Genomic DNA, 22556 nt, shown 5'->3' on the forward strand with positions numbered 1-22556 from the left:
TTTGATACTACTAGATTTCACTTTTTTTTCCTTTTTAGATATTTGCTGCTCATTTTCTAGTTTTGTCACATTATGACATTTTCCACAGTTCACAGATCACATTATTGGTGTTCAAAATAAGGCACCATTGAACATACTAAAATCCTGAAAGACGTAGATTACGGTTTTAAAGGCTTCGACATTTCTTTCTTGAAAAATTCAATTGAATTTCTCAATTTTGCCTTTAACTGTCGTTTTTAATTTGTCGTTTTAGTCGTATGAAATTTCCTGTATAATGTCAGGTTTTTTTTTCATGGAAGAATAAATGATCCGATATTCTGATATTAGTAGATAGCTGATGGCTTTCATGACTTTGAAAACAATTGCTTGTTTTGAAAACAACTTTGGTTTTATGATTAATTTTGTTCTTATCTTTTTGTTACCTAATCTCGTTAATAACAGGTCAAATATGACAATATTATTGTCGAGGGAAGGTGTCAAAAGCGACTGGTGTCACAAAATCGAATGTTTTTAAAGAATTCGATATGACTTAACTGACTTCGACACGGGTTTTTCACAAAAAAAGTAAATTAATTTTTGTATTGTCATATTTGACGTTCGTAATGTAGACGCGAGACATATTCTGGATAATTGAAGGTATCGGAGGCTTCCTTTGGACGAGTAAACGAACCTATTTAATTATTTCATTTTGTAATTAATGGCTTTCATGACTTTCCAAGAAGTAATTTTGTTTCGAAAAAAAACAACACTTAACTTTGCCCTTTTCTTTTTTGTCTACTTGTTTCCTGGGTTCATTAATAAGAGGTCACATAATACAGTAGTGGTGTTCGAAGAAGGTGCAATCGAACATATTTTGAGGGCCAAAGTATGGCTTCACCGCTTCGAAAGAGTTTTCTGGCAAAATTTAACTGATTTTTTGTTTGCTGTCTATTTGTTGTTCTTTTTTTAACCGCATAAAAATTGAATACCGGCAGTTCTTAATTCCCATCTTCAGAAACACTGGTAATCGTTAACCCATGGGATATTTTTGTTGACTTCTAATGGTTTTCATTACTTTGAAATTAATTGTTTTTTTAAAAAAAAATAAGCAATGTTTTCAAATTTACTGTTCTTTTCTGTCTAAATGTTACCAAGCCTTATTATGGACTGGTCCCATATCTTTTCTGGTGAATTACAGGTTACCTTGTTTTGTTTCAGTTTTATCTGTCTCTATTTTGACTTTGTTATTAAGTTTTGTTTTTAAACGGACAAATTTTTTGATGTAATAATTGTTTGTTGTTGTTGTTTGATTTCGCTGTTCGTCGTGATTTTGCTTTCTTAATTTTGGCATATATCGTCAATTTAGTGCATCATTTTTTTTTTACTCCTTTGAGCTATTTGCTTTGGAGGCTATCTTTTCGTTCATACACTACTCGTGTTTTTCTATCTGTTCCTCATTTGGTAGACAATTATGCCAAAAACGTGGATGAGCGGGTCGAAACTTTATGTTCGATCGCACATTGCCGAGGCTGCTTGATATTTTTGACCCAAAACATAGAAAGTGATTGGCAAAAATTGTGCTGCATCTAGTAGGTGCCGGCCGAAACATCATTGGAAAGTTGTAAGAATGCAATGATTGACGTGTGTGATTGCTCTTAAACAAAGTTGTTAGCAGTTATATCAGTCCTGTGGTCTTTTATATGCAATTTTGTCTCTTGGCCAGTTTTTGTCTGACTTTTTTACTTTTCGCCCTCATAAACAAGATAAACGGTTTGTGCGCGGAGGGCAGTAAGTGGCTGAGCAGATCTCTGAGCCTTACGCCTTACTGGTCTCTAAGTGTGCGATTCACCAAAAGTGTTTTGAGGAGACAGTTTCATGGTGTGAAGGGCGGTTCTTAAAGTGCGTCCAACCTCCTCCACGCGGCGATTTGGACATCCTCTCTCTCTCCCAGAACTACCCCCCCCCCCCCCACTCATCGCATGACCCACCCCTTCCGCTCACCAACCCCGTTAAAACTAGCTTCACTAAGCTTTAGCTAGCTGCTACTGAAACCAACCGCTCCACGGTGGTTTGAGAGCAATTTGACGTTAGTAATGTTCGTTAGTTCCTATATTTCTAGTCCAGTTGGTTTTTCTGTCAATTTGGCCTTAAGGGTGTTTCTTCTATTACAAATGGCGAGCGGCAATGACACCATTTTCAGTGATGCAAAGGCTTCATGAGCAAGAGGTTGTCAGCTGAAAGCTATGACCTAGATAGTCAGGATAGGGCAAATGTGATTGTGAAGGATGACTTCTAAATTTGTCTTCAAAAGACAGCTGGTTGAATAGCTCGAGAATTATTTATTGAAATAAACAAAATTTGGCACAGAATAAAGAGCGCTTTGATTTTGAGTAAGAGTTGAACGAATGAAAAGATGCTCAGAAAGGCGTTTCAAAGCAGCAATGGTGGGCCGCATGTGGTAAGAATAATTAAACAGCGCCCGCCCTAATTTCGTCAACATAAAAGATTCACATCAAATTAACAAAAAAATTGTAGATTGGATGGTGTCATTGGATCTTAGCAATGCGTTGGATGCAGTAAACCATGAGTTGCTTATGAAAGGTATTATGAAATCCTTCACGCTGTAGTCCTTATTCCAAAGTCTTTGCTGGATGGGTTAAGGCAACAAACTTTTTCTGGTATCGTTGAAAAAATCGCTTCAGTTGCTCTCGAATGAAATTTCAAGCCACTGTTCTAAAACGTTTTTTTAATCATTTTAATGCTATTTTTTGTTCGTTTTTGCGCTTTGGTTCTAGAATTTTCTTTGACTTGGAAGCGACCTTTTCACTCTTATCTTCTTCCTTCGGAGTGATCCAAATTGCTTTCACTCCAAAGTAAAGTTTATTGTTAAAATAAAAGCGATTGTAGCATAACCACAGGGGACTGGTAGACGAGTGGGGGGTGGTTAATGCTCTGTCGAGGACTTCGGAGCTCGTTGGTTCGAATCCCTCCCTGGTCGGATGTTGTATCTATTAAAAAATTTACAGAGCGGCAGTTTCTGAGTTAAGTTGATTCGCTTGTCGTTCGTTTGTCCGAACATAAAGGGACAAACGACCGACGTTGTCCTTTTATGTTTGGAAGATTTTTTTCGTTATATAGCATTTATCAGGCCTTCATAGGCCTTTAATTTTTTGTATTAGTTTTTTGAAAACATTTTTTAAAACTTTTTTTGCTTTATTGATTTCGAAGTTTGTTTCCAAAGCTGCTGGTCTTTGTTTTTCGAGCTATTTCCCAATCTTTGAACTCTTTAGCGTTCTTGTAGAGCTGTGCAGACTCTACGATTGAATATGTATTCAGTCGAAATGTCTGCGCAGCTGTACAATCACTGTATAATCTCAAAAAGTTTGAGTTCAAAGAGAGGGAAATGGTACAAAGACAAAGCCAAGCAGCTTTAGAAACAGCTTGGGCAAAAATCCATAACTTGTTTTAAAAAAATACAGAAATTAAACACATGAAAATCTTGATAAATGCTATATTACTAAAAAAAATTCCTTGTTGCATTAGATTGTCATCCCTGACTTTTTGATTCTTTTATGATTTGTTTTTAATCGCAATAGAGATTCGAGGTTTTGGAAAGGTAGTTTATCAGTTCTTTTACACTAAAAAGTTAATTTCTGTGCAATTCAAATTTGTTGAGTTTTTGCTATATCTTTGTACAGATTTCTGTTTGTTGGAAACATACTGTTTTAACTTTTTCTATTGCTTCATTTTTTGACAGGACTGCGACTTTGTTGCAACTTTAAAAGAGGCTCTTTGAGATTTGAAGAGTGCTTCGACCATCATCATCTAAGTTTTTTGTTGCACCGAATATGCAATGGCCAACTCTTGAGATATCAATTTATCTATAGTTTTTTATACAATCCGCCTCTTAATCGAATTTGGGCCTGACTCCATTTTGCTCGTACTGGAAACACGCGGAAATCTATGATTTGGCTGAAAAGTGTTGTGGCCCGATCTGTAATCATGGTTTTGCTCAGTAGCTCCGATTTGATTGGTGGATAATCTCTTTGACCGACTCTCGTTCTTGCTTTTTGTACTGCCAAATTTTTGTTTAGCATTTTATTCGAACTCCAGAGAACTCGCTATAATTAATTCTTATGTCATTCAATACGAACTATTTCAAAATCTGTTCCTCGTTAAAAGAGGGGAAGACGGGGGAATTCTTTACTCTCAAAGAAAGTTGGTAGGAAATATTTTAGTCGTGCGGTCTTCCATTTGTGATTTTTCGCTTGAACATTTTTTTAATAGACGCTTTTAACTTCCTCCTAAAAAACGGGATAGACAGGTGAAACCGAGAGGATAATAAATGGTCTAAGTTTAGAATAGCTTGGGAGCTCTCTTAGTGAGGAGTCTCTAAGTATGAAATTTAGCCGAAATTGTTTTGAGATATGAATTCATTGTGAAGGACGGTCCTTAGAGTTTGAGCTTCTCCTTATTCAACCCACCCTCTCTCCTCTTGCCAGTCTACCCTGAACACTGCGCTCTTTACCGTCATCCACCTGACAACATAGGCCACCACACATCATCAAGTCCCTCTGCTTGGCTTTGTTTTTGAGCTATTTCCCTATCTTTGAACTCTTAAACGTTCTTGTAGAGCTGTGCAGACTTTACGATTGAATATGTATTCAGTCGAAATGTCTGCGCAGCTGTACAATCACTGTATAATCTCAAAACGGTTGAGTTCAAAGAGAAGAAAATGGTACAAAGACAAAGTTAAGCGGCTTTAGAAACAGCTTGGGCAAAAATTTAAAAATTGTTTTTAAAAAATACAAAAGTTTAACACATGAAAGTCTTGATAAATGCTATATAACTGAAAAATACCTTGTTGCATTAGACTGTCATCTCTGACTTTTTGATTCTTCTGTTTTGTTTTTACTCGCAAAAGAGATTCGAGGTTTTGGAAAGGTAGTTTATTAGTTTTTTTAACCTAAATAGTTAGTCTCTGTGCAATTCAATTTGTTGAGTTTTTGCTATATCTTTGTACAGATTTTTGTTTGTTGGAAACATACTGTTTGAACTTTTTTTATTGCTTCATTTTTTGACAGGAGCACGAATTTGTTGCAACTTTAAAAGAGGCTCTTTGAGATTTGAAGAGTGCTTCGACCGAATTTGGGCCTGACTCCATTTTGCTCGTACTGGAAACCCGCGGAAATCTATCATTTGGCTGAAAAGGGGTGTGGCCTGATCCGTAATTATCGTTTTGCTCAGTAGCTCCGATTTGATTGGTGGATAATTTCTTTGACCGACTCTCGTTTTTGCATTTTGTACAGCCAAATTTTTGTTTAGCATTTTATTCGAACTCCAGAGAACTCGCTATAATTAATTTTTATGCCATTCAATACGAACTATTTCAAATTTTGTTCCACGGTGAAAGAGAGGAAGACGGGAGAATTATTTACTGTCAAAGAAACTTGGTGGGAAATATTTTAGTCGTGCGGTCTTCCATTTGTGATTTTTCGCTTGAACATTTTTTAAATTGCCGCTTTTAACTTCCTCCTAAAAAACGGGATAGACAGGTGAAGCCCAGAGGATAATAAATAGCCTAAGTATAGAATAGCTTGGGAGCTCTCTTAGTGAGGAGTCTCTGAGTCTGAAATTTAGCCAAAATTGTTTTGAGATATAAATTCATTGTGAAGGACGGTCCATAGAGTTTGCCCTTCTCCTTATTCAACCCGCCCTCTCTCCTCTTGCCAGTCTACCCTGAACACTGCGCTCCATACCTTAATCCACCTGACAACATAGGCCACCACACATCGTCAAGTCCCTCTGCTTGGCTTTGTTTTTGAGCTATTTCCCTATCTTTGAACTCTTAAACGTTCTTGTAGAGCTGTGCAGACTTTACGATTGAATATGTATCCAGTTGAAATGTCTGCGCAGCGGTACAATTACTGTATAATCTCAAAATGTTTGAGTTCAAAGAGAGGGAAACGGTACAAAGACAAAGCCAAGCAGCTCTAAAAACAGCTTGGGCAAAAATCTAAAAATTGTTTTTAAAAAAATACAAAAATTAAACACATGAAAGTCTTGATAAATGCTATATAACTGAAAAATACCTTGTTGCATTAGACTGTCATCTCTGACTTCTTGATTCTTTTATGATTTGTCTTTACTCACAAAAGGGATTCAAGGTTTTGGAAAGGTAGTTTATCAGTTTTTTAAACCTAAATAGGTAGTCTGTGCAATTCAAGTTTGTTGAGTTTTTGCTAAATCTCTGTACAGATTGTTGTTTGTTGGAAACACTGTTTAAACTTATTGCCTCATTTTTTTGACAGGACCGCGACTTTGTTGCAACTTTAAAAGAGGCTCTTTGAGATTTGAAGAGTGCTTCGACCATCATCATCTAAGTTTTTGTTGCACCGAATATGCAATGGCAAACTGTTGAGATATCAATTTGTCTATAGTTTTTTATACAATCCGCCTCTTAATCGAATTTGGGCCTGACTCTATTTTGCTCGTACTGGAAACACGGGGAAATCTATGATTTGACTGAAAAGTGTTGTGGCCCGATGTGTAATCATGGTTTTGCTCAGTAGCTCCGATTTGACTGGTGGATAATCTCTTTGACCGACTCTCGTTCTTGCTTTTTGTACTGCCAAATTTTTGTTTAGCATTTTATTCGAACTCCAGAGAACTCGCTATAATTAATTCTTATGTCATTCAATACGAACTATTTCAAAATCTGTTCCTCGGTGAAAGAGAGGAAGACGGGAGAATTATTTACTGTCAAAGAAAGCTGGTAGGAAATATTTTAGTCGTGCGGTCTTTCATTTGTGATTTTTCGCTTGAACATTATTTTTAATTGACGCTTTTAACTTCCTCCTAAAAAACAAGATAGACAGGTGAAGTCCAGAGGATAATAAATGGCCTAAGTAAGGAATAGCCGGGGAGCTCTCTTAGTGAGGAGTCTCTAAGTATAAAATTTAGCCAAAATTGTTTTGAGATAGAAATTCATTGTGAAGGACGGTCCTTAGAGTTTGACCTTCTCCTTATTCAACCCACCCTATCTCCTCTTGCCAGTCTACCCTGAACACTGCGCTCTATACCGTCATCCACCTGACAACATAGGCCACCACACATCGTTAAGTCCTTCTGCTTGGCTTTGTTTTTGAGCTATTTCCCTATCTTTGAACTCTTAAACGTTCTTGTAGAGCTGTGCAGACTTTACGATTGAATGTTTTCAGTCGAATTGTCTGCGCAGCTGTACAATCACTGTATACTCTCAAAACGTTTGAGTTCAAAGAGAGGGAAATGGTACAAAGACAAAGCCAAGCAGTTTTAGAAACAGTTTGGGCAAAAATCTAAAAATTGTGTTTAAAAAATACAGAAATTAAACACATGAAAGTCTTGATAAATGTTATATAACTGAAAGTACCTTGTTGCATTAGACTGTCATCTCTGACTTTTTGATTCTTTTATGTTTTGTTTTTACTCGCAAAAGAGATTCGAGGTTTTGGAAAGGTAGTTTATCAGTTTTTTTAACCTAAATATTTAGTTTCTGTGCAATTCAATTTTGTTGAGTTTTTGCTATATCTTTGTACAGAGTTTTGTTTGTTGGAAACATACTGTTTAAACTTTTCTTATTGCTTCATTTTTTTGACAGGACCGCGACTTTGTTGCAACTTTAAAAGAGGCTCTTTGAGATTTGAAGAGTGCTTCGACCATCATCATCTAAGTTTTTTGTTGCACCGAATTTGGAATGGGCAACTGTTGAGATATCACTTTGTCTATAGTTTTTTATACAATCCGCCTCCTAATCGAATTCGGGCCTGACTCCATTTTGCTCGTACTGGAAACACGCGGAATTCTATGATATGGCTGTAAAGTGTTGTGGCCCGATCCGTAATCATCGTTTTGCTCAGTAGCTCCGATTTGATTGTTGGATAATTTCTTTGACCGACTCTCTTTCTTGCATTTTGTACTGCCAAATTTTTGTTTAGCATTTTATTCGAACTCCAGAGAACTCGCTATAATTAATTCTTATGCCATTCAATACGAACTATTTCAAAATTTGTTCCTCGGTGAAAGAGAGGAAGACGGGAGAAGTATTTACTGTCAAAGAAAGTTGGTGGGAAATATTTTAGTCGTGCGGTCTTCCATTTGTGATTTTTCGCTTGAACATTTTTTAAATTGACGCTTTTAACTTCCTCCTAAAAAACGGGATAGACAGGTGAAGCCCAGAGGATAATAAATGGCCTAAGTATAGAATAGCTTGAGAGCTCTCTTAGTGAGGAGTCTCTGAGTCTGAAATTTAGCCAAAATTGTAAAATAGCCGAGATATAAATTTGCCGAGATATAAATTCATTGTGAAGGACGGTCCATAGAGTTTGACCTTCTCCTTATTCAACCCACCCTCTTGCCAGTCTACCCTGAACACTGCGCTCTATACCGTCATCCACCTGACAACATAGGCCACCAGACATCATCGAGTCCCTCTGCTTGGCTTTGTTTTTGAGCTATTTCCCTCTCTTTGAACTCTTAAACGTTCTTGTAGAGCTGTGCAGACTTTACGATTGAATATGTATTCAGTCGAAATGTCTGCGCAGCTGTACAATCACTGTATAATCTCAAAACGTTTGAGTTCAAAGAGAGGGAAACGGTACAAAGACAAAGCCAAGCAGTTTTAAAAACAGCTTGGGCAAAATTCTAAAAATTGTTTTTAAAAAAATACAAAAATTTAACACATGAAAGTCTTGATAAATGTTATATAACTGAAAAATACCTTGTTGCATTAGACTGTCATCTCTGACTTCTTGATTCTTTTATGATTTGTCTTTACTCGCAAACGAGATTCGAGGTTTTGGAAAGGTAGTTTATCAGTTTTTTAACCTAAATAGTTAGTCTCTGTGCAATTCAATTTGTTGAGTTTTTGCTATATCTTTGTACAGATTTTTGTTTGTTAGAAACATACTGTTTAAACTTTTTCGATTGCTTCATTTTTTTGACAGGACCGCGACTTTGTTGCAACTTTAAAAGAGGCCTTTGAGATTTGAAGAGTGCTTCGGCCATCATCATCTAAGTTTTTTGTCGCATCGAATATGGAATGGCAAACTGTTGAGATATCAATTTTTCTATAGTTTTTTATACAATCCGTCTCATCGAATTTGGGCCTGACTTCATTTTGCTCGTACTGGAAACCGCGGAAATCTATGATTTGGCTGAAAAGGGGTGTGGCTTGATCCGTCATAATCGTTTTGCTCAGTAGCTCCGATTTGATTGGTGGATAATTTCTTTGACCGACTCTCGTTTTTGCATTTTGTACTGCCAAGTTTTTGTTTAGAATTTTACTCGAACTCCAGAGAACTCGCTATAATTAATTTTTATGCTTTTCAATACGAACTATTTCAAAATCTGTTCCTCGGTGAAAGAGAGGAAGACGAGAGAATTTTTTACTGTCAAAGAAAGTTGGTAGGAAATATTTTAGTCGTGCGGTCTTCCATTTGTGATTTTTCGCTTGAACATTATTTTTAATTGACGCTTTTAACTTCCTCCTAAAAAAACAAGATAGACAGGTGAAGTCCAGAGGGTAATAAATGGCCTAAGTATGGAATAGCTGGGGAGCTCTCTTAGTGAGGAGTCTCTAAGTATAAAATTTAGCCGAAATTGTTTTGAGATATAAATTCATTGTGAAGGACGGTCCATAGAGTTTGACCTTCTCCTTATTTAACCCACCCTCTCTCCTCTTGCCAGTCTACCCTGAACACTGCGCTCTATACCGTCTTCCACTTGACAACATGGGCCACCACACATCGTCAAGGCCCTCTGCTTGGCTTTGTTTTTGAGCTATTCCCTATCTTTGAACTCTTAAACGTTCTTGTAGAGCTGTGCAGAGTTTACGATTGAATGTTTTCAGTCGAAATGTCTGCGCAGCTGTACAATCACTGTATAATCTCAAAACGTTTGAGTTCAAAGAGAGGGAAATGGTACAAAGACAAAGCCAAGCAGTTTTAGAAACAGCTTGGGCAAAAATCCATAAATTGTTTTAAAAAAATACAGAAATTAAACACATGAAAGTCTTGATAAATGCTATATAACTGAAAAATACCTTGTTGCATTAGACTGTCATCTATGAGTTTTTGATTCTTTTATGATTTATTTTTACTCGCAAAAGAGATTCGAGGTTTTGGAAAGGTAGTTTATCAGTTTTTTAAAGCTAAATAGTTAGTCTCTGTGCAATTTAAGTTTGTTTAGTTTTTGCTATATCTTTGTGCAGATTTCTGTTTGTTGGAAACATACTGTTTAAACTTTTTCTATTGCTTCGTTTTTTTCTGACAGGACTGTGACTTTGTTGCAACTTTAGAAGAGGCTCTTTGAGATTTGAAGAGTACTTCCACCATCATCATCTAAGTTTTTGTTGCACCGAATATGGAATGGCCAACCGTTGAGATATCAATTTGTCTATAGTTTTTTATACAATCCGCCTCTTAATCGAATTTGGGCCTGACTCCATTTTGCTCGTACTGGAGACGCGCGGAAATTGGCTGAAAAGTGTTGTGGCCTGATCCGTAATCATAGTTTTTCTCATTAGCTCCGATTTGATTGGTGGATAATATTTTGACCGACTCTCATTTTTGCATTTTGTACTGCCAAATTTTTGTTTAGCATTTCATTCGAACTCCAGAGAACTCGCTATAATTTTTTTTTATGCCATTCAATACGAACTATTTCAAAATCTGTTCCTCGGTAAAAGAGAGCAAGACGGGGGAATTCTTTACTCTCAAAGAAAGTTGGTAGGAAAAATTTTAGTCGTGCAGTCTTCCATTTGTGATTTTTTGCTTGAACATTTTTTTTTGTTTGACGCTTTTAACTTCCTCCTAAAAAACGGGATAGACAGGTGAAGCCCAGAGGATAATAAGTGGCCTAAGTTTGAAATGGCTGGGGAGCACTCTTAGTGAGGAGTCTGTAAGTATGAAATTTAGCCGAAATTGTTTTGAGATATAAATTCATTGTGAAGGACGGTCCATAGAGTTTGACCTTCTCCTTATTTAACCCACCCTCTCTCCTCTTGCCAGTCTACCCTGAACACTGCGCTCTATACCGTCTTCCACTTGACAACATGGGCCACCACACATCGTCAAGGCCCTCTGCTTGGCTTTGTTTTTGAGCTATTCCCTATCTTTGAACTCTTAAACGTTCTTGTAGAGCTGTGCAGAGTTTACGATTGAATGTTTTCAGTCGAAATGTCTGCGCAGCTGTACAATCACTGTATAATCTCAAAACGTTTGAGTTCAAAGAGAGGGAAATGGTACAAAGACAAAGCCAAGCAGCTTTAGAAACAGCTTGGGCAAAAATCCATAAATTGTTTTAAAAAAATACAGAAATTAAACACATGAAAGTCTTGATAAATGCTATATAACTGAAAAATACCTTGTTGCATTAGACTGTCATCTATGAGTTTTTGATTCTTTTATGATTTGTTTTTACTCGCAAAAGAGATTCGAGGTTTTTGAAAGGTAGTTTATCAGTTTTTTAAAGCTAAATAGTTAGTCTCTGTGCAATTTAAGTTTGTTTAGTTTTTGCTATATCTTTGTGCAGATTTCTGTTTGTTGGAAACATACTGTTTAAACTTTTTCTATTGCTTCGTTTTTTTCTGACAGGACTGCGACTTTGTTGCAACTTTAAAAGAGGCTCTTTGAGATTTGAAGAGTACTTCCACCATCATCATCTAAGTTTTTGTTGCACCGAATATGGAATGGCCAACTGTTGAGATATCAATTTGTCTATAGTTTTTTATACAATCCGCCTCTTAATCGAATTTGGGCCTGACTCCATTTTGCTCGTACTGGAGACGCGCGGAAATTGGCTGAAAAGTGTTGTGGCCTGATCCGTAATCATAGTTTTTCTCATTAGCTCCGATTTGATTGGTGGATAAAATTTTGACCGACTCTCATTTCTGCATTTTGTACTGCCAAATTTTTGTTTAGCATTTCATTCGAACTCCAGAGAACTCGCTATAATCAATTTTTATGCCATTCAATACGAACTATTTCAAAATCTGTTCCTCGGTGAAAGAGAGCAAGACGGGGGAATTCTTTACTCTCAAAGAAAGTTGGTAGGAAATATTTTAGTCGTGCAGTCTTCCATTTGTGATTTTTCGCTTGAACATTTTTTTTTGTTTGACGCTTTTAACTTCCTCCTAAAAAACGGGATAGACAGGTGAAGCCCAGAGGATAATAAGTGGCCTAAGTTTGAAATGGCTGGGGAGCACTCTTAGTGAGGAGTCTGTAAGTATGAAATTTAGCCGAAATTGTTTTGAGATATAAATTCATTGTGAAGGACGGTCCATAGAGTTTGACCTTCTCCTTATTTAACCCACCCTCTCTCCTCTTGCCAGTCTACCCTGAACACTGCGCTCTATACCGTCTTCCACTTGACAACATGGGCCACCACACATCGTCAAGGCCCTCTGCTTGGCTTTGTTTTTGAGCTATTCCCTATCTTTGAACTCTTAAACGTTCTTGTAGAGCTGTGCAGAGTTTACGATTGAATGTTTTCAGTCGAAATGTCTGCGCAGCTGTACAATCTCTGTATAATCTCAAAACGTTTGAGTTCAAAGAGAGGGAAATGGTACAAAGACAAAGCCAAGCAGCTTGAGAAACAGCTTGGGCAAAAATCCATAAATTGTTTTAAAAAAATACAGAAATTAAACACATGAAAGTCTTGATAAATGCTATATAACTGAAAAATACCTTGTTGCATTAGACTGTCATCTATGAGTTTTTGATTCTTTTATGATTTGTTTTTACTCGCAAAAGAGATTCGAGGTTTTTGAAAGGTAGTTTATCAGTTTTTTAAAGCTAAATAGTTAGTCTCTGTGCAATTTAAGTTTGTTTAGTTTTTGCTATATCTTTGTGCAGATTTCTGTTTGTTGGAAACATACTGTTTAAACTTTTTCTATTGCTTCGTTTTTTTCTGACAGGACTGCGACTTTGTTGCAACTTTAAAAGAGGCTCTTTGAGATTTGAAGAGTACTTCCACCATCATCATCTAAGTTTTTGTTGCACCGAATATGGAATGGCCAACTGTTGAGATATCAATTTGTCTATAGTTTTTTATACAATCCGCCTCTTAATCGAATTTGGGCCTGACTCCATTTTGCTCGTACTGGAGACGCGCGGAAATTGGCTGAAAAGTGTTGTGGCCTGATCCGTAATCATAGTTTTTCTCATTAGCTCCGATTTGATTGGTGGATAAAATTTTGACCGACTCTCATTTCTGCATTTTGTACTGCCAAATTTTTGTTTAGCATTTCATTCGAACTCCAGAGAACTCGCTATAATTAATTTTTATGCCATTCAATACGAACTATTTCAAAATCTGTTCCTCGGTGAAAGAGAGCAAGACGGGGGAATTCTTTACTCTCAAAGAAAGTTGGTAGGAAATATTTTAGTCGTGCAGTCTTCCATTTGTGATTTTTTGCTTGAACATTTTTTTTTGTTTGACGCTTTTAACTTCCTCCTAAAAAACGGGATAGACAGGTGAAGCCCAGAGGATAATAAGTGGCCTAAGTTTGAAATGGCTGGGGAGCACTCTTAGTGAGGAGTCTGTAAGTATGAAATTTAGCCGAAATTGTTTTGAGATATAAATTCATTGTGAAGGACGGTCCATAGAGTTTGACCTTCTCCTTATTTAACCCACCCTCTCTCCTCTTGCCAGTCTACCCTGAACACTGCGCTCTATACCGTCTTCCACTTGACAACATGGGCCACCACACATCGTCAAGGCCCTCTGCTTGGCTTTGTTTTTGAGCTATTCCCTATCTTTGAACTCTTAAACGTTCTTGTAGAGCTGTGCAGAGTTTACGATTGAATGTTTTCAGTCGAAATGTCTGCGCAGCTGTACAATCACTGTATAATCTCAAAACGTTTGAGTTCAAAGAGAGGGAAATGGTACAAAGACAAAGCCAAGCAGCTTTAGAAACAGCTTGGGCAAAAATCCATAAATTGTTTTAAAAAAATACAGAAATTAAACACATGAAAGTCTTGATAAATGCTATATAACTGAAAAATACCTTGTTGCATTAGACTGTCATCTATGAGTTTTTGATTCTTTTATGATTTGTTTTTACTCGCAAAAGAGATTCGAGGTTTTTGAAAGGTAGTTTATCAGTTTTTTAAAGCTAAATAGTTAGTCTCTGTGCAATTTAAGTTTGTTTAGTTTTTGCTATATCTTTGTGCAGATTTCTGTTTGTTGGAAACATACTGTTTAAACTTTTTCTATTGCTTCGTTTTTTTCTGACAGGACTGCGACTTTGTTGCAACTTTAAAAGAGGCTCTTTGAGATTTGAAGAGTACTTCCACCATCATCATCTAAGTTTTTGTTGCACCGAATATGGAATGGCCAACTGTTGAGATATCAATTTGTCTATAGTTTTTTATACAATCCGCCTCTTAATCGAATTTGGGCCTGACTCCATTTTGCTCGTACTGGAGACGCGCGGAAATTGGCTGAAAAGTGTTGTGGCCTGATCCGTAATCATAGTTTTTCTCATTAGCTCCGATTTGATTGGTGGATAATATTTTGACCGACTCTCATTTCTGCATTTTGTACTGCCAAATTTTTGTTTAGCATTTCATTCGAACTCCAGAGAACTCGCTATAATTAATTTTTATGCCATTCAATACGAACTATTTCAAAATCTGTTCCTCGGTGAAAGAGAGCAAGACGGGGGAATTCTTTACTCTCAAAGAAAGTTGGTAGGAAATATTTTAGTCGTGCAGTCTTCCATTTGTGATTTTTCGCCTGAACATTTTTTTTTGTTTGACGCTTTTAACTTCCTCCTAAAAAACGGGATAGACAGGTGAAGCCCAGAGGATAATAAGTGGCCTAAGTTTGAAATGGCTGGGGAGCACTCTTAGTGAGGATTCTGTAAGTATGAAATTTAGCCGAAATTGTTTTCAGATATAAATTCATTGTGAAGGACGGTCCTTAGAGTTTGACCTTCTCCTTATTCGACCCACCCTGTCTCCTCTTGCCAGTCTACCCTGAAGACTCCGCTCTACACCGTCATCCACCTGACAACATAGGCCCTCACACATCGTCAAGTCCCCCCGCTTGGCTTTGTTTTGGCTATTTTCCTATCTTCGAACTCTTAAACGGTCTTGTAGAGCTGTGCAGACTTTACTATTGAATATATAGAAATGTCTGCGCAGCTGTACAATCACTGTATAATCTCAAAACGTTTGAGTTCAAAGAGAGGGAAATGGTGCAAAGACAAAGCCAAGCAGCTTTAGAAACAGCTTGGGCAAAAATCTAAAAACTGTTTTTAAAAAATTACAAAAATTAAACACATGAAAGTCTTGATAAATGCTATGTAACCGAAAAATACCTTGTTGCATTAGACTGTCATCTATGACTTTTTGATTCTTTTATGATTTGTTTTTACTCGCAAAAGAGATTCGAGGTTTTGGAAAGGTAGTTTATCAGTTTTTTTTAAAGCTAAATTGTTGGTCTCTGCGCAATTCAAGTTTTTTGAGTTTTGCTATGTCTTTGTGCAGATTTCTGTTTGTTAGAAACCTACTGTTTAAACTTTTTCTATTGCTTCGTTTTTTTGACAGGACTGCGACTTTGTTGCAACTTTAAAAGAGGCTCTTCGAGATTTGAAGAGTGCTTCCACCATCATCATCTAAGTTTTTTGTTGCACCGAATATGGAATGGCCAACTCTTGAGATATCAATTTATCTATAGTTTTTTATACAATCCGCCTCTTAATCGAATTTGGGCCTGACTTCATTTTGCTCGTACTGGAAACCGCGGAAATCTATGATTTGGCTGAAAAGGGGTGTGGCCTGATCCGTAATAATCGTTTTGATCAGTAGCTCCGATTTGATTGGTGGATAATTTCTTTGACCGACTCTCGTTTTTGCATTTTGTACTGCCAAATTTTTGTTTAGCATTTTATTCGAACTCCAGAGAACTCGCTATAATTAATTCTTATGCCATTCAATACGAACTATTTCAAAATCTGTTCCTCGGTGAAAGAGAGCAAGACGGGGGAATTCTTTACTCTCAAAGAAAGTTGGTAGGAAATATTTTAGTCGTGCAGTCTTCCATTTGTGATTTTTCGCTTGAACATTTTTTTTTGTTTGACGCTTTTAACTTCCTCCTAAAAAACGGGATAGACAGGTGAAGCCCAGAGGATAATAAGTGGCCTAAGTTTGAAATGGCTGGGGAGCACTCTTAGTGAGGATTCTGTAAGTATGAAATTTAGCCGAAATTGTTTTGAGATATAAATTCATTGTGAAGGACGGTCCTTAGAGTTTGACCTTCTCCTTATTCGACCCACCCTGTCTCCTCTTGCCAGTCTACCCTGAAGACTCCGCTCTACACCGTCATCCACCTGACAACATAGGCCCTCACACATCGTCAAGTCCCCCCGCTTGGCTTTGTTTTGAGCTATTTTCCTATCTTCGAACTCTTAAACGTTCTTGTAGAGCTGTGCAGACTTTACTATTGAATATATAGAAATGTCTGCGCAGCTGTACAATCACTGTATAATCTCAAAACGTTTGAGTTCAAAGAGAGGGAAATAGTGCAAAGACAAAGCCAAGCAGCTTTAGAAACAGCTTGGGCAAAAATCTAAAAACTGTTTTTAAAAAATTACAAAAATTAAACACATGAAAGTCTTGATAAATGCTATGTAACCGAAAAATACCTTGTTGCATTAGACTGTCATCTATGACTTTTTGATTCTTTTATGATTTGTTTTTACTCGCAAAAGAGATTCGAGGTTTTGGAAAGGTAGTTTATCAGTTTTTTTTAAAGCTAAATTGTTGGTCTCTGCGCAATTCAAGTTTTTTGAGTTTTGCTATGTCTTTGTGCAGATTTCTGTTTGTTAGAAACCTACTGTTTAAACTTTTTCTATTGCTTCGTTTTTTTGACAGGACTGCGACTTTGTTGCAACTTTAAAAGAGGCTCTTCGAGATTTGAAGAGTGCTTCCACCATCATCATCTAAGTTTTTTGTTGCACCGAATATGGAATGGCCAACTCTTGAGATATCAATTTATCTATAGTTTTTTATACAATCCGCCTCTTAATCGAATTTGGGCCTGACTTCATTTTGCTCGTACTGGAAACCGCGGAAATCTATGATTTGGCTGAAAAGGGGGTGTGGCCTGATCCGTAATAATCGTTTTGATCAGTAGCTCCGATTTGATTGGTGGATAATTTCTTTGACCGACTCTCGTTTTTGCATTTTGTACTGCCAAATTTTTGTTTAGCATTTTATTCGAACTCCAGAGAACTCGCTATAATTAATTCTTATGCCATTCAATACGAACTATTTCAAAATCTGTTCCTCGGTGAAAGAGAGCAAGACGGGGGAATTCTTTACTCTCAAAGAAAGTTGGTAGGAAATATTTTAGTCGTGCAGTCTTCCATTTGTGATTTTTCGCTTGATTATTTTTTTATTTGACGCTTTTAACTTCCTCCTAAAAAACGGGATAGACAGGTGAAGCCCAGAGGATAATAAATGGCCTAAGTATGAAAAGGCTGTGGAGCACTCTTAGTGAGGAGTCTCTAAGTATGCAATTTAGCCGAAATTGTTTTGAGATATAAATTCATTGTGAAGGACGGTCCATAGAGTTTGACCTTCGCCTTACTCAACTCCCCTCTCTCCTCTTGCCAGTCTACCCTGTCCACTGCGCTCTACACCGTCATCCACCTGACAACATAGGCCACCACACTTCGTCAAGTCCCCCTGCTTACCCCTTGCTCCTAATGCACGCCCAATGCATGACTGTATTGTATCGTGATTAACTTCTTGAGCGCAATTGAAGGCAAATTTTGTAGTTTTTTAATTGAAAATGTTTTCCTGAATTTTGTGCTGTTGTTCTGTCGTCAGTTATTTTGACTATGCGTGATACTGGTGCTGCGATCGGACATTGATATCTAAGCTAATCAACATGCTTCCTTGACTTAAGTTTTGGCAATATTTAAAATCTTGTTTGCTTATATTGACATTGATGATCATTTGTCCACTGTTTTGCCTCGGCTAAGGTAGAAAGTTTTTTCGAGCCATTACAATAACATTGAAATCAATTGTTTGACATAGTGTGGTCGAAGTTGTCAGGTTCTTTTTCGGACATTCCTTACGTCCCTTTTGGGACCCGAAAATTGAAAGCTATCGCATTCTGTTATTGTCTTATTTGACTGCGAAGGTCTTTCCGGTTCCTCAATGTATGTTGTTATATATTTCGAGTTCTTTGTTTTGTTTCTGCTCTTCTAAGCCGTTCACTTGCTCCGTATAGATTTGTGTTATGTCATTGACCAAACCCTTGCTTCTAGTACTTCGAATGGGACAGCTGTTGGCTCAGTGATATTTTCCTAGGAAGTTCTTGCAGAGGTTGAATTGATGAGTTTCCTCCAATTGTTTATCTGTCGTTTCGACTTATTCGAGCTATGAAACAATTTTTGACTGCCGTCGTTGAAGTCATTTTTGACACTAATTGTTTTGGCTGTCTTTGAGCTATTTCCCTATCTTTGAACTCTTAAACGTTTTTTTTGTAGAGCTGTGCAGACATTACGATTGAATATGTATTCAGTCGTAATGTCTGCGCAGCTCTATAATCACTGTATAATCTCGAAACGTTTGAGAGTTCAAAGAGAGGGAAATGGTACAAGGACAAAGCCAAGCAGCTTTAGAAACAATTTTTAAAACAGATTGAACAAAAATCTAAAAATTGTATTTAAAAGAATACAAAAATTAAACACCTATGAATGAAAGTCTTGATAAATGCTATATAACGGAAAAAATTACCTTGTTGCATTAGACTGTCATGTCTGACTGTTTGATTCTTTTATGATTTGTTTTTACTCGCAAAAGTTTTCCCCAATTGTTTATCTGTCGTTTCGACTTATTCGAGCTATGAAACAATTTTTGACTGCCGTCGTTGAAGTCATTTTTGACACTGATTGTTTTAGCTGATTTTTCTGACTCCTGTTTGCTGAGCTGAGCTGTGCTACCGTTGATCGATATGTTAAAAATCGATATGTTTGCTGAATTTTTTGAATTGACCGTTTGTGGGTTAGTGTGATGGTATCTAATTGGATTTTTTTGCATATTGCTGATTGTTCTGTGGCTGATGTCGCTGCTTCGGTGATATATACCTGAGCCACTACCTGAGTTATCATGAATTTTCTGTGATGCCGCTACCTGGGTTTTCATGAGGGTCAGAGATTTACTTGAATCCTGCAAATGTCAATTGATGAACTTTTCGTTGCAGTTTATTCTAAGGCCACTTCTTTCAAAGGATTTTCCGTTAGATCTTTCAAGATGGTCGTGCTGTTCAATTCTGATTCAAAACTTAGCTCTTTTAGTCTTTGTAATTGTTTTGCTGAATGTTAAGAAATTCACTGTGGTCCATGGAAGTGATGTCGTGAGTGAATCGTATTTGATGAGAATCTGCAACAAATTGCTGACACAAATTGCTGACACAGTTTGATATTTGATATTTCATTAAGTTTATTGAATCTTTGTATAGCAAGGCATTTGATTGATGCTTAGCTTTTTCAGTGACAAGTACTTGAAGATTGGTAATCTTTTATCCATCACTGAGATACGTGTCTCCATTCATAATTCTGAATCAATCTGCCCTATTACTTGGTTATACGCTAAAATTCCGAAAATCTAACTTATGGAACGATTCTTCATAAGGCGTATTAAAAGGTACTGGTTGTTGAGACGTAGAAATCTTTGGTCGCTGAAAGTTTTTGATTATTGTACCCGTTCAAATAACTTTATGGTGGTGGTCGTCAAAAAATGGTTGGCTGAGCTGGTCTGGCATAGCAAAATAGCAGGTCTGCTTTTATATTGGATAGTTTTGCTGTTTTTCACTTGATCGTTAGATGAAGTTCACAGTTTGATTCTTGCTGTTCTCTGTTTTGTTGGTGACATTGTTGTTTTCAACTGTCGATATTTGTTCTGTCAATTGTCCTGCATTGGAGTGTTGCGAAATCAACTGTTGACTTGTTTCCTCAAATTTATAAACGTTTCTGATGCATTTTTGATACTTTTGTGATGCATTTACGTTTCCGCTGTCAATCAAGTCTTTCGCCATTTGGAATTGCCACCCTTAATTACTGCTTTAACGTTCAGCACGGGTGGTTACATTGTTGTCCGGTAGGTAGCTTTATGGTGCCTCAGATTTCAGCGGGGAACTTTGTTGTGGGGATGTGGGTATTAGTCCTTGGGGTTTTGTTCTCTAACTTTTTAGGGGGTGACTACAAACGTTTTTGCTGCTGGCAACAGTTTGTAAATTTCTGTAAGATTTGTGTTACAAATCTTTGTTCGCTACCATGAACTAAACCATTTCCGGTTCTCCTTTTTATAAAAAAGGGCAACTCAGCTTGGTGCAGTTGACAGTGCTCAATATTGCACTTGCCTGTGGCACAACCTTTTACGAGTTTTCGAGTGCTTTTACGCTCTTGAGTATTAGAGTTTTTAATCTAAGTCCTCATAGTTCATAATTTAAAGTTCATAATTTAAGCAGAGAACTCGAGGCCGTTTACTGCTTAAACTCCTATGAGAGCGGCGAAATAGCTTTCTTTTTTATTTTAATAGTCCTCTCATATTGTCATTTGAAGACCTTCAGTGAACTCGCTATAGAGAATTTTGAGACGCGTGCACCAATTGCTTAGAAGCAGCTAGTTAATTGCTAGTGTTTTACTTCAATTTAATTCAGCTTCAAAGAATTCAAAGAATGTGGCTCAATATTGAATGTTTAGACGAAAATCTCAGAGTGTGGAAAAGCGCACAGTCCTAGACGTGGCGAGCCTGCTAGATTCGAAGCCTACTTTTGAGCGCTTTCAATTCGGCAACTACAAAAACATCAAAACAGAAGCTTCTATCCATATCGTTGAGCAGCGAATGCTGATATTCCGCCGATTCAGACGGCTCTTTGAAAATCGGTCTGTGCTAGATGTTGGCTGCGGCACTGGAGACATGTTACGGGCGATAGCTTCGCTCGGGTGCTCAAGGTTACTAGGCATAGACCGAGATTCCTCCCTGATACGTTCAGCGAATAATGCTTCTCAAAAACTACTAAAGGCGAAAACAAACATTAACATGTCATTCAAGGTTCATAATTTTGTCCCTCCAACTTGTTATGAGAGTTCGTCCAAGTATCACCCACCGACGTTGTTAGACAGCCAAAGTGCCGAGTATGACTGTGTAATGATGCTTTCAGTTTCTAAGTGGATTCAATTGACTCATGGGGATTCAGGATTGAAAGCATGCTTTAGCAAAGTTTTCCGTCTTCTGAAGAGGGGCGGCGCCTTCATATTAGAAACACAGATGTGGCCTTCCTACAAACAAAGTCGGAAGACGAATGATGCAATGTTCCGCAATTTCAATTCTATAGAACTGTTTCCCAACAAGTTCCCCAAATTTCTAATTGATAGTTGTCAGTTTACGTCCTATCATCACATTGGAGAGGTCGAGAAAAAGAAAAAGGGCAAGAAATCCGAAAAGGTAACCTACAAAAGACCGGTATTTGTGTTCTATAAGTTGTAGACTAGTTTTACTCGGTTGATTTGTTATTACTATATTATTTAATACATTTTAGATTAATCTCATTCAATTTATTTTGGCTGCGATTAAGTAATATTTTACGTGTTTCTACATGAAAATGTGAGAGTCCAAATTTTACCTCGAACTGTCAGGTGATTTGTTGAAGCGATGTTGGAACGGCAAACGGATAATAAATGTGTATTTTACTGTACGAAGCCTCGTAGACATAGCTGATTAAATTGTGTGACTGATGTTTACTAACACATCACATCATTCAGAAAGTGTCAAACGTGTCCATCTATTATAGTCAGAGCGGGACTTTCATGTCAATAACTATCTTGTTATTACTAATCACAGCTTGTTCTGACATATCGTAAAGATCCGCTGAATTATTGGGTTAATTGCGAGTGTACGAAATCGTTTTCGACTCAATTATCTAGTGATAGCTCTTTGTATACAGGTACAGCATAATTTTCAGACAGAAATTGGCTGCTCGCATGAATGAACTTTCTGTTCAGTCCTCCTGATATTGACATTCAGTTGTCGGACGCACGTGAGCGAAAGACAGCTGAAGTCAAGGTAGATGACAATGGTCGGAGGGAGCGGCTGCCACTTTACTATGACGGGGAAAACATCAGTGGAAAAGTTCACTTTACCTTGAAAAACAACAAAACTTTTGAACATAATGGAATTAAAATTGAGTTTCTTGGTATCATCCAGATGTTTAACGACCGCAGCTCCAACTCGGAATTCATCTGCTTGTCCAAAGAACTGGCGCGTCCAGGAGAACTCAGTCACTCGAACAGTTTTCCATTTGAATTCCGAGAAGTTGAAAAGCCTTACGAAACGTATTACGGAGCCACGGTGAAACTCAGATATCTACTCCGAGTCACAATCAACAAATTATTAGGTTAGAATTTTTGTTCTGTGGGGTGTTTTCAAGAACCAATTTATTAGAGACATTACGTAGTTCAGTTTCTCTCGAAAACCCTAGAAGCTGAATGCCTTTTCTCTTAACGAAACGAAACATCC

General features: G+C 37.3%; 2 protein-coding genes across 2 annotated transcripts in view; both read left to right on the forward strand.

Moving 5' to 3' along the window:
- Positions 1-21589, forward strand: part of LOC142334544 (uncharacterized) — a 489219-nt gene extending 467630 nt beyond the window's left edge. The window contains exon 3 of the mRNA XM_075382662.1: positions 20741-21589. Coding sequence (XP_075238777.1) covers positions 20741-21527 — 787 coding nt within the window. The 3' untranslated portion in view covers positions 21528-21589. The remainder of the gene's footprint in view (positions 1-20740) is intronic.
- Positions 21590-21887: 298 nt separating this feature from the next.
- LOC142334542 (vacuolar protein sorting-associated protein 26A-like) overlaps positions 21888-22556 on the forward strand; it is a 37354-nt gene continuing 36685 nt past the window's right edge. Inside the window, exon 1 of the mRNA XM_075382661.1 lies at positions 21888-22434. Within this exon, the coding sequence (XP_075238776.1) occupies positions 22026-22434 (409 nt within the window). The 5' untranslated portion in view covers positions 21888-22025. The remainder of the gene's footprint in view (positions 22435-22556) is intronic.

The sequence above is a fragment of the Convolutriloba macropyga genome, chromosome 2, assembly GCF_964194025.1.
Source record: "Convolutriloba macropyga chromosome 2, txConMacr16.3, whole genome shotgun sequence".
Taxonomy (NCBI): Eukaryota; Metazoa; Xenacoelomorpha; order Acoela; family Convolutidae; genus Convolutriloba; species Convolutriloba macropyga.